Source organism: Nycticebus coucang, chromosome 14 (assembly GCF_027406575.1).
Source record: "Nycticebus coucang isolate mNycCou1 chromosome 14, mNycCou1.pri, whole genome shotgun sequence".
NCBI classification, from domain to species: domain Eukaryota; kingdom Metazoa; phylum Chordata; class Mammalia; order Primates; family Lorisidae; genus Nycticebus; species Nycticebus coucang.
In genome coordinates, this window is record NC_069793.1 from 77,347,342 (window position 1) to 77,366,425 (window position 19,084).

General features: G+C 42.2%; 2 protein-coding genes across 5 annotated transcripts in view; both read right to left on the reverse strand.

Annotated features, from left to right (window-relative positions):
• The window catches only part of RAB30 (RAB30, member RAS oncogene family), a 115,417-nt gene that overhangs the window by 69,859 nt on the left and 26,474 nt on the right, over nucleotides 1–19,084 (reverse strand). The gene's annotated exons all lie outside the window — the stretch shown is intronic.
• On the reverse strand, nucleotides 1,873–2,363 carry LOC128565198 (protein S100-A11). The gene has a single exon (XM_053561555.1). It carries the CDS (start codon nucleotides 2,312–2,314, stop codon nucleotides 1,997–1,999), a length of 318 nt encoding a protein of 105 aa, XP_053417530.1. The 5' UTR covers nucleotides 2,315–2,363; the 3' UTR covers nucleotides 1,873–1,996.

Sequence of the window (19,084 nt, forward strand, 5' to 3'; positions counted from 1 at the left end):
TCATGCATTAAGACAGAGACTTGAGAAGAAGCAAAATGCTCATTAGATACCCATGTTCTCTCTTCTATGTGAGGTCTGACAATTAAGTTCACAAACTTATCCTAGAAAAAGTGCTACATACCTCATTGTTGAACATCACTACAGTCACCTTTGAAGTACTACCCTTGGGAAGCTATGTACCACCCTTCAAAGCAATTTTGGAACTCTTTCTGGAATGATCATCAGAGCTGTTGTCATATAGCATACAAAAACACAGAACAATAATAGACACCATCACAAGTCAACATGAACATGGCTGATATACACACTGATATACCAAGGTTATGAAACTTTATTGAATTGTTTCTACAATGCTGCCAACAAAAGCACATGGTAGCAAGTTTGTGAACTTTAACTGTCAGACCTCATACAATGACAGCTCTGATGGTCATTCCAGAAAAAAGAGTTCCAAACTTGCTTTGAAGAGTAGATGAGGTGCTGGTGTCAGTGCATGGCTTCCCAAAGAGAGTACTCTAAAAGTGACTGTAGTTCAGCAATAAGGTATGTAGCACTTTTTCTAGGATGGGTTAGAGAACTTAATTGTCAAACCTCGTACCCCACCAAGAAGAAAAAAGAAAGTAGATTCAATTGCATTTTTTCAGGAGAAGTTATGAATGGAAGGTTTGAACCTGCTTACTCTGGTAAAGAGGTAGTGTTTGGAGTTAAGATAGAAAGTAAACTGTAAGAATCTGAAAGAGTGCCTTAGGAAACAAAGGTTCCACTTCATGTTACCATGAAGGCCAAATTAGGACCAAGGTGCAGAAGGCAGACATAGGAAAGGAGCTCAGTTTGATGTAAGGAAGATGGGTCTCAGGGTCAGAGCCGTAGAAAGTGGAACGAACTGCCTCAGGAGTGGAAATGATCACTTCCCTGTCATTGGAAGTGTAAAAGAACAAACTATATGAGTCCTTGGGTAGGTGGTTACAGAAAGAATTCAATAAGTGGGTAAGCAAAATGCCACCCACTAAAGTCCTCTGAATCAAGTTACTCTAGAATTCTATGGTTTTAAGATAAAATCTTTATTAATCTGACCTTTAGGCCTGGAGTTTCCCCAGCAGGGTAGAACTTCTTCAGTGTGGTATGTCCTACCTCTCGAAAGGTAAATGAAAACAGTGTTAGCTAATTTCAGTCACTGTAAAGTGACTCTTAGTTCACTTCTAAGTGTCATACAAGATGCTGAAAAGCTTTCTGGTGCAGATGAAAGGTACAACCTATAAAATAGAATATCCTGTATCTACAATTTATTAGCCTCTGTCCTCTGGCAAATCCTTCTCAGTCTCAGTTTATCTCTTTGAAATGTGTGACAAATAGTGTCTAAGTCAGGATGTTTGATGTGAGGACCAAAGCTCAGTGTCTGACACATTTCATTAAAAATAATAATGATAGCTGGGTGGCACCTGTGGCTCAGTGGGTAGGGCGCCAGCTCCATATACCAAAGGTGGTGGGTTCAAAACCGGCCCTGGCCAGACTGCAACAAAAAATAGTCAGGTATTGTGGCGGGCACCTGTAGTCTCAGCTATTTGGGAGGCTGAGGCAAGAGAATTGCCTAAACCCAAGAGATAGAGGTTGCTGTGAGTTGTGACGCCACGACATTCTACCAAAGGTGACAAAGTGAGACTCTGTCTCTAAAAAAAAAAAAATAATAATAATAATGATACACAATGATTATTACTATAGATCCATAACTATAGCATTTTTTTCATCCAGTCCTTACAATAACCCAGAAAGTAGCCACTGTTATCATCCTTAAAATCCATTAAAAATTAAGAAACTGATTTCTTTCCTTTTTTTTTTTGTTTTTTTTGTTTTTAAAAAAATACTGTTTTATTGCTAACTGCAAGTGAGTCCTGCATGGGGTGGTGGGTGTGCTGGGCTCAGGGGATGTGTGGGCTCTGAGGAGGGGTTGATGATGGGGTCTAGAAGGAAATGGGGTGGGTTTGGAGGCCAGGTGGGGTCCTCACATCCGCTTGTGAGGATGGGCAGCCTTGAGAAAGGATTCATGACAAGCCACAGCCATGCCTCCGATAAGATTAAGGAATTCTTGGAAATCTAACTGCCCATCAGAGTTGAGGTCCAGTTTCTTCATCATGCGGTCAAGCACGCCAGGGTCCTTCTGATTCTTTGTGAAGGCAGCCAGCTCTGTGTTCATGAAGTTCAGGAACTCAGTCTTGGACAGGGTGTAGCTGTAGCCGTCCTTTCCAGCATACTTCTGGAACACAGCGATCAGGGACTCAATGCACCGCTCGGTCTCAGTGGGGCTGGGGACTTTTGCCATGCTGGAGCTGAGTGAGGTACCGAGGCTGTGGCTAGGAGCGGCGCGGCAAGTTGTGTCGATTTCTTTCCTTTTTTTAAAGATAGAGCCTCAAGCTGTCGCCCTGGTTAGTGTTGTGACATCACAGCTCATGGCAACCTCCAACTCCTGGGCTCAAGTGATTCTCCTGCCTCCACCTCCCAAGTAGCTGGTATAGGCACCCACCACACCACCTGGTTATTTTTTGGTTGCAGCCATCATTGTTTGGCAGGCCTGCGCTGGATTTCGAACCCGCCAGCTCAGAAGTATGTGGCTGGCGCCTTAGTGGCTTGAGCCATAGGCCCCGAGCCAGGAAAGTGATTTCTAGAAGGTAAGTAACTTACACAAGACTCATATAACTAGTAATTGCCCAAATTAGGGAAAAATAAACAAACCCAGCCCCGGCCAAACTGCAACAAAAAAATAGCAGGGCATTGTGGCGGCACCTGTAATCCCAGCTACTGAGGAGGCTGAGGCAAGAGAATCACTTAAGCCCAGGAGTTGGAGGTTGCTGTGAGCTGTGTGATGCCACAGCACTCTACCAAGGGCCATAAAGTGAGACTCTTTCTCTACCAAAAAAAAAAATTCATAAGAAATGCCATTCTCTTCGTTTGGCATCCGTGAGCAGAGGTTATGGCGCCAGCCACATACATCGAAATTGGAGGGTTCGAACCCAGGCCGGGCTAGCTAAAACGACAATGACAACTACAACAAAAAAATAGCCAGGCGTGGTGGCAGGCACCTGTAGTCCCAGCTACTTGGGAGGCTGAGGCAAGAGAATTACTTAAGCCCAAGAGTTGGAGGTTGCTGTGAGCTGTGATGTCATATCACTCTACCAGGTGACATAGTAAGACTCTGTCTCAAAAAAAAAGAAAAGAAAAACAAAACAAAAGAAATTCTGTTCTCATAGAGACCAAAAGAAGCCAAGAAGCCAAGTTGTTGTTTCTCAAGGAAGTCAAAATTATTAAAGGAGTACTCTGAGCAGGGGGCAGAGAACCAAGAGCACACAATATAAGGAAGCTGAGGGAGGGGAGCATCTTGAAGAAAAGATGAGTAAGACCTCCAAAGGAAGAAGGAGTTTGCCAATAAACTTTACTAGAATTGTGGGGAAAGAAATCATGTTACAAAGGGCAACTGGATGAATAGGTTAAAGAGGAAGAAGAGGCAGTCTTTTTTTTTTGCAACCTCAAACTGTTGGGCTTAAGCGATTGTCTTACCTCAGCCTCCCAAGTAGCTGGGACTACAGGCATCTGCCACAACGCCTGGCTATTTTTGTTGTTGTTGTCATTGTTGTTTTGCAGGCCCGAGCCAGGTTCGAACCCGCCAGCCCCAGTGTATGTGGCCAGAGCCCTAAGTACTAAGGTTACAGACACAGGTTACAGGCGCCAGCCAAGGGTGGCAAACCAAGAGGCAGTCGTGTTTTTTTTTTTTTTTAATTAAATCATAACTGTGTACATTAATGCAGTCATGGGGTACAATGTGCTGGTTTTACAAAGGAGGAGGCAGTCTTTTAAGAAGCATGCCAACAGGGAGATGCCTGTGGCTCAAGGAGTAGGGCTCTGGCCCCATATATTGGGGGTGGTCGGTTCAAGTCCGGCCCAAACCACAAAAAAAAAAGAAAGAAAAAGAAAAAATGCAGCATGGCAACAAAAGGAGGGAAGAAGGAAAGAATTGTAAGTAGCCTGAGGAGGCGATGCAGAAAGACTGTTAATAAGTGTACAAAGTGAGAAGAAAGATCTAGAAGGGGGGCAGGGGAAGGTAAAGGAAGACAGATGGATAAGATGCAAGTAAGAAATAGGAGAACCAGACACCAGCAAGACAAGAGCACCAGGGTCGAATGCACAAAGGAATAGGCCACTTACCCTGGGAAAGCAGAGGTGATATTCTGCTCTGAGACAGAAATGAAAGAAAAGAGATTTTGATGTGTGGGACATTGTGAAAAGTTACTCTGAATCAAGCTTAATGAATATACTACAAAGAATGATCAAGTTGGGAACACCATTTTCAACTTAAAATGATACTGATTTTCGGGGCGGTGCCTGTGGCTCAAAGGAGTGGGGTGCCGGCCCCATATATTGAAAAGGGCAATTATCATTTGGATATAAGTTTTTTTTTTTTTAATTTTTTTGGAGACAGTCTCACTTTGTCACCCTTGATAGAGTGTCATGGCATCAAAGCTCATAGCAACCTCAAACTCTTGGGCTTAAGCAATTCTCATGCCTCAGCCTCCCAAGTAGCTGGGACTATAGGGCCTGCCACTATGCCCAGCTATTTTTAGAGCGGATCTCACTCTTGTTCAGGCTGGTCTTGAACCTGTGAGCTCAGGTAATCCATCTGGTTGGCCTCCTAAAGTGCTAGGATTACAGGCGTGAGCCGCTGCGCCCAGCCCTTGGATTTAAGTTCTATACAGATAAAAATCAGTCATCATATTGCTCTATAGGTTATATTTTTTCTGAATATGGATACTAGTTACCCTGATAAGTTCACTTTGAAAACTGCTTCAGCTATACACTTAAAATATGTGCACTTTTCTGTATGTACATTATACTTCAATAGAAAGTTTTTATAAACCAATCATTAACCACTCCAGTATTTGTTTGGTTTTAAAAAGAATAACTCAAGAAAACCATATATTCCTTCAGACAGGCAACATTCCTTACCATTCTTTTAGATTCTCCATAGTACTAAATTAGGCTAGATACATGGTATCTGAAGAGCGTATGTGGATGTGATTTGAAGAATATTAACACTTTATAAAAGTCCAGGCATCTTTAAAACAAATGGCATCTTTATGATTGCAAAATTTGGCAGACCTTACCCTACCAAATATTTGCACTTAGCATCACCAATAATCTGTACAAACTAACATGATGTACCTCTTCTTGTGACGGAATGGAAATACACAACCTGAACTAGTTAGAATTCTTTCTAAAAGAGTTTAGCCTGCATATAATCATGGAGAAATAGACAAATTTGGATTGTGAGCTATTCTTAAGCAAACAGGCATGAATTTTTAAAATATCACAAAACACAAAAGGAAGAGAGACTCTTATAAATTTAAAGAGAGTAAAGAAAGAGGACTAAAAATATATAACAACTAAATTTAATGTGTAATCCTGATTAGATCCTGGATTAAAAACAAATCAATAGTTATAATTATTAATATTCCTTTTTTTTTTTGAGACAGTCTCACTTTGTCACCCTCAGTAGAGTGCCATAGCGTCACAGCTCACAGTAACGTCCAGCTCTTGGGCTTAGGTGATTCTCTTGTCTCAGCCTCCCAATTAGCTGGGACTACAGGCACCCACCACAACACCGGGCTATTTTTTTGTTGCAGTTTGGCGGGGCCGAGTTTGAACCCACCACCCTCAGTATATGGGGCCGGTGCCCTACTCACTGAGCCATAGGCACTGCCCATTTATTAATATTCTTAATATTAACATTTATTATTGGACAATAGGGGTATGATAGATAGTTTGGGAAAATGGCTATAGTTGTTCATGCCCCTGTATCCATGCTGCTGAGCAATACGACCTTGGAGCTTCTCCCAATAATAGGAGTCTGTGATTTACTTTGGCCAAAAGATGGCAATAGAAGAGATGCTGTGCCAGTTCTAAACCTAGGCCTCAGACGGCTTTGCACATTTCCACTCTCACTTAGATCTGTCCCAAACCCATGGAAACAACACTGTGCTAGCTTGATGGTGGATGGGAGACCCTCTGGAGCAAAATAAGCCATCCAAACTGAGGCCAACCAGCCCCTGCTCAATCCAGCATCTGACTCCAAATGTATGATGGAGCCCAGCCAATCAGCTGAACGTGATCCACATTTGAAGGACCACCCAAATGACCTTCAGAACTCTGAGGACTATCAGAGGCAAAAGTTAAAATATAGACTATACCCAGTGGATGAAACAATATTACAGAATCAACGTTAAATTTCTAAGTCATGGTAATGGTAGTGTAGTTATGCAGAATGTTCCCCCTATAATTAGGAGATAAATACCGATATATTTAGAGATAAAGTATCATGGTATCTTCTCCCCCTTAAAAAATGTAAATATGCATTAATAGAGAAAGATTAAACTAAATGTGGCAAAATATTAGTAAATTTAAGTGAAGGGTTTGGGGCTGTCCTTTGTACTAATCTGTTTATTTGAATTTTTCAAAATAAAATCTTAGAAAAAAAGAACCACACCTATCTCCAGAACATGGCGATGCTGGATACTTAGCTAGTACACATAACATAGCAAACTACCACATAGTGACAAGATCCTTCTCATTTGTTCTTGCTGTCCCTCAACTCCTGCTGCTTCTTAGTAAAGGCAATTATTACTATTGCTGAAGGTAGAGGAGGGGTGATATAAACTGCAGTAGACCAGGGGTATACCCAGATATGTTAAAAGATTCATTAACAACAGTTAAGAAATGTTTAAAGATAGGTATTAATAGCAAGCAATCCCTACATGAGATTTTACTACTGATATGATCAGAAGAAAAACTGTGTAGGGTTAGATAGGACATGAAGAGAACAAAGCTTTGTCAAAAAAACATTGGCAAGTCTTTGAATTACCTTATGTTAGAAAGACCACACGTACATGTCTTTCTCTATTTTAAAGGATTTCTCAAATGCCTACATATAAGGAGGATATCAAGTCTTACTTCTCTCCCTCCTTAAAAATTCCCAGAGTCTTACCAATAGAACCTAAATCTGTTTTTCACAACCTAATGAAAGCCTTTTTTATTTAATTTGGATTTTCTCTCTGAGTGACATATACCAATCATTAATGCTGTGTGTTGCTTTATATAAACAAACTCAGGACTTAGGTTCAAAGGATATAACTTTCTGAACTAAAACCTAAGGACCTTGGCTTTATTATGCTATATGGAAAAGCTCTGTTTATGATGAATGGCAAACAAATCCCATACCATTTTTATTGAAAAAACAAACAAACAGTACTCTAGATAGAGTTGTTCTTTTTTTAATTTTAATTTTATTTATTATTATTTTTTATTGTTAAATCATAGCTGTGTACATTTGTGCAATCAAGGGGTACAATGTGCTGGCTTCATACACGATCTGAAATATTCTCATCAAACTGTTCAACGTACCCTTCATGGCATTTTCTTAGTTATTGTATGTGAACATTTATATTCTGCATTTAGTAGATTTCAACTGTACCCATTCTAAAATGTACCGTAGGTGTGGCCCCACTCATTACCCTCCCTCCATCCTAGCCTCCCTCCTCCCTTACCCTCCCTTGGCCCCTTCCCCATATTCTTGTGCTATATTTGGGTTATAGCCTTCATATGAAAGCTGTAAATTAGCTTCATAGTAGGGCTGAGTACATTGGATACTTTTTCTTCCATTCTTGAGATACTTTACTAAGAAGAATATGTTGCAGCTCCATCCATGTAAACATGACAGAGATAAAATCTCCATCTTTCTTTAAGGCTGCATCATATTCCATGGCATACATGTACCACAATTGGCTAGTCCATTCTTGGGTCGATGGGCACTTGGGCTTCTTCCATGACTTAGCAATTATGAATTGGGCTGCAATAAACATTCTGGTACAGATATCTATGTTATATTGTGATTTTCCTAATAAAGGAATTATAGGATCGAATGGCAAGTCTATTTTTATATCTCTAAGTATTCTCCAAACATCCTTCCAAAAGGAATGTATTAGTGTGCATTCCCACCAGCAGTGTAGAAGTGTGCCCTTTTCTCCACATCCACGCCAACATCTCTGGTTCTGGGATTTTGTTATGTGGGCTACTCTTACTGGGGTTAGGTGATATCTCAAAGTAGTTTTGATTTGCATTTCTCTGATGATTAAGGATGATGAGCTTTTTTACATGTGTTTGTAGATCGTGCATCTGTCTTCTTTAGAGAAGTTTCTCTTTAAGTCCCTTGCCCACCCTGAGATGGGATCACATGTTCTTTTCTTGCTAATACATTTGAGTTCTCTGTGGATTCTGGTTATTAGACCTTTATCGGAGGTTAACCTGCAAATATTTTCTCCCATTCTGAGGGCTGTTTGCTTGCTTTACTTACTGTGTTCTTGGCTGTGCAGAAGATTTTTAGTTTGATCAGGTCTCAGTAGTGTATTTTTGATACTGCTTCAATTGCCTGGGGAGTCCTCCTCATAAAATACTCACCCAGTCCTATTCCTTCAAAAGTTTTCCCTGCACTTTCTTCAAGCATTTTTATAGTTTCATATCTTAAGTTTAAATCTTTTATCCAATGAAAGTCTGTCTTAATGGTGAAAGGTGTGGGTCCAGTTTCAATCTTCTACATGTTGCCAGCCAGTTCACCCAGCACCATTTGTTAAATAGGGAATCTTTTCCCCACTGAATGTTTTTAATTGGCTTGTCAAAAATCAAATAACGGTAAGTAGCTGGATTCATCTCTTGGTTCTCTATTCTGTTCCAGACATCTACTTCTCTGTTTTTGTGCCAATACCATGCTGTTTTCATCACTATTGATTTAGTGTACAGTCTCAGATCTGGTAGCATGATTCCTCCTGCTTTGTTTTTATTGCTAAGTAATGTCTTGGCTATTCGAGGTTTTTTCTGATTCCAAATAAAATGAACTATTATTTTTTCAAGATCTTTAAAATATGACAATGGAGCTTTAATAGGAATTGCATTAAAATTATATATTGCTTTGGGTAGTATAGACATTTTAACAATGTTGATTCTTCCCAGCTATGAGCATGGTATGTTTTTCCATTTGTTAACATATTCAGCTACTTCTTTTCTTAAAGTTTCATAGTTCTCTTTGTAGAGATCTTTCATGTCCTTGTATACTGCCAAATATTTCATCTTCTTTGGCACTACTGTGAAAGGAATAGGGTCCTTGACTGTTTTTTTGGCTTATTGTTGGTATATATAAAGGCTACAGATTTATGGGTGTTGATTTGGTAGCCTGAGACATTGCTATATTCCTTGATCACTTTTGAAAGTTTTGTAGTAGAATCCACAGTGTTTTCCAGATATACGATCATATCATCTGCGAAGAGTGAAAGTTTGATCTCTTCTGACCCTATGTGGATACCCTTGATCGCCTTTTCTTCCCTAATTGCGATGGTTAAAACTTCCATTACAATGTTAAAGAGCAATGGAGACAATGGGCAACCTGCCTGGTTCCTGATCTAAGTGGAAATGATTTCAATTTAACTCCATTCAATACGATATTGGCTGTGGGTTTGTTGTAGATGGCCTCTATTAGTTTAAGAAATGTCCCTTCTATACCAATTTTCTTAAGTGTTCTGATCATGAAGGATGCTGGATATTATCAAAAGCTTTTTCTGCATCAATTTAAAGAATCATATGGTCCTTATTTTTTAGTTTATGTGCTGAATTACATTTATAGATTTACATATATTGAACCAGCCTTGAAACCCTGGGATAAATCCCACTTGGTCATGGTGTATACTTTTTTTGATGTGTTGTTGGATTCTGTTTGTTAGGATCTTACTGAGTATTTTAGCATCTATATTCATTACTGATATTGGTCTAAAATTTTCTTTTCTTGTTGGGTCTTTCCCTGGTTTGGGGATCAAGGTGATGTTTGCTTCATAGAATGTGTTGGGTAATATTCCTTCTTTTTCTATATTTTGGAAGAGGTTTAGTAATATAGGTACTAGTTCTTCTTTAAATGTTTTGTAGATTTCTGATGTAAAGCCATCTGGTCCTGGGCTTTTCTTTTTAGGGAGATTTTGTATAGTTGATGCTATTTCAGAACTTGATATAGGCCTGTTCAACATTTCCACTTCATTCTGGCTAAGTCTTGGTAGGTGGCTATTTCCAGATATTGGTTGATTTCTTTCAGATTTTCATATTTCTGAGAGTAGAGTTTCTTGTAGTATTCATTAAGGATTTTTTGAATTTCTGAGGGGTCTGTTGTTATTTCATTGTTACCATTTCTGATTGATGAAATTAGAGATTTTACTCTTTTTTTCCTGGTTAGGTTGGCCAAAGGTTTATCTATTTTATTGATCTTTTCAAAAAACCAACTTTTGGATTTATTGATCTGTTGTATAATGCTTTTGTTTTCAATTTCATTTAATTCTGCTCTGATTTTGGTTATTTTTTTTCTTCTGCTGGGTTGGAGTGTTCTTCCTTCTCCAGTTGCTTGAGATGTACCATTAAGTTATTAACTTTCTCTCTTTCTGTTTTCTTTTTTTTTTTTTTGGTAGAGACAGAGTCTCACCTGATCACCCTCGGTAGAGTGCCGTGGCGTCACACAGCTCACAGCAACCTCCAAATCCTTGGGCTTATGCGATTCTCTTGACTCAGCCTCCCAAGTAGCTGGGACTACAGGCGCCAGCCACAATGCCTGGCTATTTTTTTGTTGCAGTTTGGCCGGGGCTGGGGTTGAACCCGCCACCCTCGGCATATGGGGCTGGCGCCCTACCTGCTGAGCCACAGGCGTCGCCCTCTCTTTCCGTTTTCTTGAGGAAGGCTTGCAGTGCTATAAATTTCCCTTTTAGGACTGCCTTTGCAGTATCCCAGAGGTTCTGTTGGGATGAAATGTTCTGTAGATGTCTGTTAAGTCCAGATGTTGAATGGTTAAGTTTAAATCTAAAATGTCTTTGCTTAGCTTCTTTTTGGAGGATCTATCCAGCACTGCTACAGGGGTGTTAAAATCTCCAACTACTATGAAACTGGAGGAAATCAAGTTGCTCATGTCTGTTTGAGTTTCTCTTATAAATTGAGGTGCATTCTGGTTGGGTACGTAAATATTAATAATTGAAATATCATCATATTGAGTATTACCTGTAAGAAATATGAAGTGTCCATCCTTATCCTTCCTTATTTCGGTTGGTTTAGAGTCTGTTGCGTCTGTGAATAGGAATGCAACACCTGCTTTTTTCTGCTTTTCATTTGCTTGGAGTATAGATGACCATCCTCTCACCTTGAGTCTATATTTGTCTTTTAATGTAAGACGCGATTCTTATATGCAGCAGATTTCTGGCTTGAGTTTTTGTATGCAGTTAGCCAACCTGTGCCTCTTTAGAGGACACTTTAAACCATTCACATTAATTGAGAATATTGATAAGCCTTTTGAGAGTGGTGGACTTTTTTTTTTTTTTTTTTTTGTAGAGACAGAGTCTCACTTCATGGCCCTCAGTAGAGTGCCATGGCATCACACAGCTCACAGCAACCTCCAACTCCTGGGCTTAAGTGATTCTCTTGCCTCAGCCTCCCGAGTAGCTGGGACTACAGGCACCCACCACAACGCCCAGCCATCCTTTGGTTGCAGTTCAGCCGGGGCCGGGTATGAACCCGCCACCCTCGGTATATGGGGCCGGCGCCCCACAGACTGAGCCCCAGGTGCCGCCCACGAGTGGTGGACATTTTTAATCCTTTTGCGACTGTGGAAGTTGGAAGTTGATCAAAATTTTTGGGTGGGTTTACTTTTGTGGTGGAGGATTACGCTGGTCTTTATGGAGGACAGGTCTGAGAATATCCTGCAAAGCTGGTTTAGTTATGGCAAAGTTCTTCAACATGTGAATGTCATTGAAGTATTTAATTTCTCCATCATAAATGAAACTCAGTTTAGCTGGGTACAGGATCTGGGTTTGAAAGTTATTTTGTTTTAGGAGATTAAAAGTCGATGACCATCCTCCTCTAGCTTGAAAGGTTTCAGCAGAGAGATCTGCAGTTATTCTAATATTCTTGCCCTTGTAGGTGATGCTTTTCTTTCATCTGGTTGCTTTCAGAATTTTCTCCTTCATGTTAACTTTAGTGAAATTGATTATGATGTGTCCGGGGGATGTCTTATTTGGGTTGAGTTGTGCTGGAGTTCTGAAACTGTCTGCTATCTGAATTACAGAATGTCTTGGCATGTCTGGAAAGTTCTCCTTCTTAATCTCATGGAGAAGCTAATCTATGCCTTGTGAAGCCACTTCGTTGCTTTCAGGGATCCCTATAAGACGTATATTAGTTTTCTTCAAATTATCCCAGAGCTCTCTGAGAGAGTGATCTGTTTTTGCCCTCCATTTCTTCCTCTTTGAGAGTTTGGGAGCATTCGAAAGCTTTGTCTTTAATGTCAGAAATCCTTTCTGCTGCTTGCTCCATTCTGTTACTGAGGGATTTTACTGTGTTTCTCAGATCTTTGAGGGTTGCAACTTCTTGTCTCAATGTGTCAAAATCTTTGGTCATTTGGTCTTTGAATTCATTGAGTTCTTAAGATATCTTTTGGGTTACTGCTTGGAATTCTAATTCGATCTTATTTGCTATCCAGATTCTGAATTCAATTTCTGACATCTCAGCTATTTGTTTGTGCAGGGGATCTTGTGCTGTGTCTGTCCCATTGATCCTTGGGGGAGTTGATCTACTCTGATTATTCGTATTGCCAGAGTTTTTCTGTTGATTTCACCTCATGATTGTTTTTCACCATTGCTTCTGGCTGTCCTCAGAGTTGGGGAGGTGTCTCTCCAAGTTAGACCCCAGTGGGATCACGCTAATGTTGCTGGATCTTTGTAGGGAGTGACCCTGTTTTGCTCCTCTGGGGCTGCCCCAGCCAGGGAGTTCTGGTTGTGGAAGCAGCTACAGAGTGTGACACACCTGGATCCAGCAATAGGGCAGGAGGTGGTGCGCACAGTTCTGGGAGTGCTTGGCACCCAGTGACTTTGGCCCAGAGAGCCCAATGCTCTAGCTGTCTCTGGCCAGGAGAAGGGCTCTGTGCAGAGGCAGGGAGGGCTCCGGAGGGTAGGGAGGCTACCAGAGTCCCTGGCCAGATGAGCGGGCCGGTGTGGAGGCAGGGAGGATGGTGCCCTAGCCACTGAGCTATAGGCACTGAGCCATATTGGAGATTATTATTAAAAAAAAAAAAAAGAACAGAGGTGGAGCAAGATGGCGGCCAGGTTCAGCTTTCCTGCAACTGGGCACAGTGAGTCTGGGGCGTTAAGACTCCAGGCATCTCTGGCTGGAGGGATCTGCCTATAATCATCCCTTTGAGGATACAGGGAGTCAGCAAGGGACTTCTGGACCCCAAGAGGAGGGATGATTATAGGCAGATCCCTCCAGCCAGAGATGCCTGGAGTCTTAACGCCCCAGACTCACTGTGCCCAGTTGCAGGAAAGCTGAACCTGGCCGCCATCTTGCTCCACCTCTGTTCTTTTTTTTTTTTTAATAATAATCTCCAATATGGCTCAGTGCCTATAGCTCAGTGGCTAGGGCACCATCCACATATGGTGGGAGGACGCAGGATTGCATGGCTCCCGCATTTCCTGGTCAGGGCATGCGGAGGCCCAGCGGGCACAGGTCATGGGTCAGGGGTCACGGCGCAGCCCTTATGGAGGTCCAGGCGGTGCCAAGCCCATGAGTTTGAGGTTGCTATGAGCTGTGACGCCACGGCACACTACCCAGGGCAACAGCCCAAGGCTCCAGTGTGCCAAAGCTGGTCTCAGTCTGCCCCTGAGGGTTAAGGCTGTAAAGCAGCTCAGTCCCCGCCTTTAGGCTGCTCAGTCACTAGGTTACTAGCTCCCGCCCGATCCTTTCTCTGTGACCCTGAGGGTGGAACTTGCCGGGGCAGTTCTCTCACCATGGCTCCCTGTGGCCCATAGCCGGACACTATTAGCTCTGTCTGGGTCAGCGGCTCAGTCTGGGGCCCTAGACAATGCCCAAAGTTCTCCACACTCCTGCTCAAGCTCTCCCCAAGGCAGTTCAATTGAGTACCAAGTCCAAAAACACCCAAACAGTTCACAGGTAAGGCCTTTTCAGTTTGCAGTCTCAACTGTTGCTTATACTTACGGCTGCCAGTAGGATTAGGTCAATCAAACACACACAACCACTTGCCAGTTTTCCACTGTTTTTGTCCTCCTCTTGGGGTCCAGAAGTCCCTTGCTGACTCCCTGTATCCTCAAAGGGATGATTATAGGCAGATCCCTCCAGCCAGAGATGCCTGGAGTCTTAACGCCCCAGACTCACTGTGCCCAATTGCAGGAAAGCTGAACCTGGCCGCCATCTTGCTCCACCTCTGTTCTTTTTTTTTTTTTAATAATAATCTCCAATATGGCTCAGTGCCTATAGCTCAGTGGCTAGGGCACCATCCACATATACTGGAGCTGCCAGGTTCGAATCCAGCCCAGGCCTGCCAAACAACAATGGCCACTACAACCAAAAAATAAAAATAGCTGAGCTTTGTGGCAGGTGCCTGTAGTCCCAGCTGAGGCAAAAGAATCACTTAAGCCTAGGAGTTTGAGGTTGCTGTGAGTTGTGATGCTACGGCACTCTACCAAGGGTGACAAAGTGAAACTCTGTCTCAAATAATAATAATAATAATCTCCATAAATCTGCTAAAATATCTTAGACATTAAAAAAAAATCCATGGAGCAACCCCATGTGTTACTACTGTCAGGTGAGAAAAACGTTCAACTACATAAGAAAAGGAAGAAAATATCGCAAGGTACTATACATTTAACACATTGGTTGTTCTCATCTGTTGGAATGGAAAAATCAATGCTGCAAAGATATTTGTTTTAGGCATCATTTGGCTCAAAGGCAAACCTATGCCCAATTTTTCTTATAAAATTCTTCGATTCTCTAGCCAGGCGTTGTGGCGGGGGCCTGTAGTCCCAGCTACTCGGGAGGCTGAGGCAGGAGAATCGCTGAAGCCCAGGAGTTGGAGGTTGCTGTGAGCTGTGTGAGGCCACGGCACTCTACTGAGGGCTATAAAGTGAGACTCTGTCTCTATAAAAAAAAAAAAAAAAATTCCTCGATTCTCAAAAAAAAAAAAAATTCCTTGATTCTCTAGCCCACACGCCCCAGGATGCCTCAAAATATAGTTTGAAATCACAACTTTCAACTAAAATGGCTGTGCAAAAGAAGGCCCCACATGCAGAGAGAATCTTCTAGTTGCCTCCTCAAACTTCATCAGATTCAGAGAAAGCAACCAAGTTATCCCATCTTCAAGGAAGCTTTTAAGTTCAAAGAGAATTCTACTGTGCACATTAATTCTCAAAAATGTTTAGGGACATCATAAAGATAGCTGCAGGGCAATAGGCTTTCCTGGCCTAAAGCTGCCTATAAGCCTATCCGTCTCAGGGAACAAGTAGACATCAGCAGACATGGACATGGGGATGCCTCAACCCCTGAATTGCCCACTCACTTGTCTCCAGAACTGTGGTTTGGCTGATTCGGTCATTGAGCAAATTTTATGCACTAAGCCCAGAGTGGGGAAACATAGATCTTCATGGCCCTTGCCCACGACGAGCTCACAAGTGGATGGAGAAGCAAATTCAAGCACTTAATCAAGGTGGAGTAAAGAGCTTTCAGCACAGTTAAGCACTTGAGCCTGGATTTGAATCCTGACACTATCATTTATTGGCTTGGTGACCTTCGGAAAATTTTACTTAATCTCTCTAAATAGTTTCCTCAGCTGGAAAATGGGAATGGTAATCATAACTATTATATAAGGTTACTGTCAGAATTTAGATAATATATGTTACAATATATATGATAATAACTTGAGATAAATGTTGGCTATGATTATTAATCTTTAGTCTACTTTTCTTTGGGGGGGGACAGAGTCTCAGTCTGTTGCCCTGGGTACAGTGCCAATGGTGTCACAGCAACCTCAAACCCTTGGGCCCAAGCTATCCTCTTACCTCAGCTTCCCAAGAAGCTGGGACCATAGCCTCCCACTACATGGCCCAGCTAGTTTTTCTATTTTTTCAGTAGAGATGGGGTCTTTTGCTCAGGCTGGTCTGGAACTCCTGAGCTTAAGCAATCTTCCCACCTCAGCCTCCCAGAGTGCTCGGATTACAACCGTGAGCTACCACGCTTGGTCCAATCTTGATTATTACTTGGGTGGTTATACTAGGTATCTTTTATTCCTTTCTTTTTTTTTTTGAGACAAGAGTCTCAAGTTGTGGCCCTTGAGACTCACAGCTCACAGCAACCTCAAACTCCTGGGCTCAAGTGATTATCTGGCCTCAGCCTCCCAAGTAGCTGGGACTACAAGCGCCCGCCACAACGTCCTTTTTATCTAAAAGGAACCCTGAGATTTTATGAATTAGCTGCGTGACCCATGTTCTGTATCTATTAAATCAGAGGTTGTAGCCAAGTGATCCTAATTACTTTCTATTAGAAAACAAATATTCAGGTGTTTCTCTATTTTAAGGAATTTCTCAAATGCCTACAAATGAGAAGGATATCTTATACTGTTCAAGTTCTAGAATATTAAAGCCTCCATGATTGATCTCATGTGCTTTTGTTCTTTTATTTTTTATTTTTTGTACTTATTTCTCTTGCTCTTATGTGGTTTTGTTAATTGAATTTCTTCTTCAGTAGGTCCTTGGTCTCAGGGATTCAAAGAATGAACCCATGGGCTATAGATCAGTGGTAAGAGAGGATTTTTTTAGACAGAAAGGAATAGAGAAGGAGTGAAAAAGCAGCAGGAGCTTCTGGTAAAGGGGAAGACTCAAGTGGGAAATCTCTCTAGAGTCCTTTGTCTATTGTTTGGAGAAGTAGATTTTGGCCAGGATTTGGTAGGTGGAAAAATATCCTTTTTAAGTTGACTGCAGTCCCTCCTCTAGGGCAAGGTTATTAGGTCTTGGCAGTTTTTGTCTCAGGGAAGGGATTAGGGTGTGTGTTCTCTACTCAAGGTGGAACCACCCAAAAAACCTCTTAGGCTGCTTTTGTTCCTAATCTTGTTAGAGCCCAGAGGGTGTGGCCTGGAAAAGGCAGCCTGTTTGTGCCTGGAAAAGGGGGTCTGATTTCTGAACTCACCTGGGCCTAGAGAATGGGGGATCCCTGTCCAGCCCTGAAGGGGAGAATCCTATATCAATTTCAGGTCTCTGAATAGCTCTGCTCAGATAAACCAGTAAAACAAGCAACTTTCCTTCTCCAGCAGCTGTCTGAATCTTTTGAGTTCCTTTAACATCATTACTCACTCAGGCATATTTGGGATGTGCACAGGTTATCATCAGTCCACAAAGAAAGAAACAAGAAACTGGGTGGAGTGGGGGGGCAGACCCCTGCTCATTTCTTTAGGTTGGCAGAAGCTTCCAAAACATAAGTGGGAGAGGTACAATGAACAAATGAATTCATTCATTCATATACTCTCTGAAGCATCCCACTCACAGGGAAGTGCCCACCTGTGCTTCCACAGTACCCACTATTGTCTCTATATGCCACTTTCCACATGGCCACCTGACCTAATTACACCAACAACTAAGCTGATTGAGAGCTGGGACTTCGTTGCATTCTCTGTAGTACCCAGCAAAAGGACCCCTAAAGGCACCTGTCTCAGCCTGAGTCCCCACACGTCTCAAACCCCTCCCTTGGGTTAATTCTGAAAACAGGTTTCAGGACAAGATGTTCCCTGAGTTCCCCAAAACTCCTAGCAACAGGTAAAACAATGGTAGAACTTACCCAACCCCCTAGCAATGGCTAAACAATGGTGGAAAGCTTACTCAAGCAAAATTTCCCAAGCCAAGCTTGTCCTCATGCCAGCTTCCACGATGCAACCCCCTGAGCCAACCAGCCCCACCCCCACCCCCACTCTGTAACCCTGCCCGGAGCTACCCCCTGAGCTAACCAACAGCCATGTTCTGCTTCTGTTTTTGCTTGGCTTGCCGTGACAGCACAAAAATGGTATAAAAGACAGCCTGCTTTTCTCTTCGGGGCCGTTTGCCCTTTGGGCAGCGACCCGCCTGCACAGGTGTAATAAATCACCATCTGATTTATACCTGAAGTGGGGTCCGAGTTTTTCTTCCAGGTGGCAAATTAGTACAACATCTCATCACTAACAGTGCCTGGAGTGTGGTAGGAACCCCAAGACTCAGCAATTTACTAAGGTTCATACTTCCCTCAGTACCAAAGCTATACCCATGCAAAGTAACTAGTCAATTTCAGGTGTGGGCCTGACCTCTGGGGATCCTTTAATAAGTGTCACCAATCCAGCTGCCTTAGGAACTAACTGTGTAACCTGAGGGTGGGGATGGGAAGCAGGGGTTTGTTTCACTCTCTGGCCTTCAGTTTCCTCCTTGCTAAAAATGAGCAGAATCTATTAGATCAAGGCTTGGCAAACTATGGCTCATGGGCCAAATCTAGTCTATGCTTCCACCTCCTTCTTAGAATGATTTTTACATTTTTATTTTATTTTATTTTATTTATTTATTTATTTATTTAGAGACAGTCTCACTGTACCACCCTCGGGTAGAGTGCCATGACATCACACGGCTCACAGCAACCTCTAACTCTTGGGCTTACGCGATTCTCTTGCCTCAGCCTCCCAAGCAGCTGGGACTACAGGCGCCCGCCACAACGCCCGGCTATTTTTTTGTTGCAGTTTGGCCGGGGCTGGGTTTGAACCCACCACCCTCGGCATATGGCGCCGGCACCCTACTCACTGAGCCACAGGCGCTGCCCGATTTTTACGTTTTTAAGTGGCTGTAAAAACAAAGAATAATATGCATCGCAGACCATATGTGGCCCCCAAAGGACCTGGACAGAAAGAGCTTACAGATCCCTGGACTAGATTATCTTTAAGATCCCTTTAAACCCCAACATTTTAGTTTTCTTATTCTGCGGGTTTCCTTGAACAGTCTCATTCTGGCTCTTAACCCAGAAAATTATCAAGTCTGAAACAATACCCAAAGCACAACAGGAACTCAACTGCTATTTGTTTAATTGAAAAAATGGATTCTGCAGCAGCAACCCTAAGCACTAAATCCCCCACCCAGAGGGTAAATCAGATCATTGTGTATCAAATTCCTGTCTAAATAAATGCACC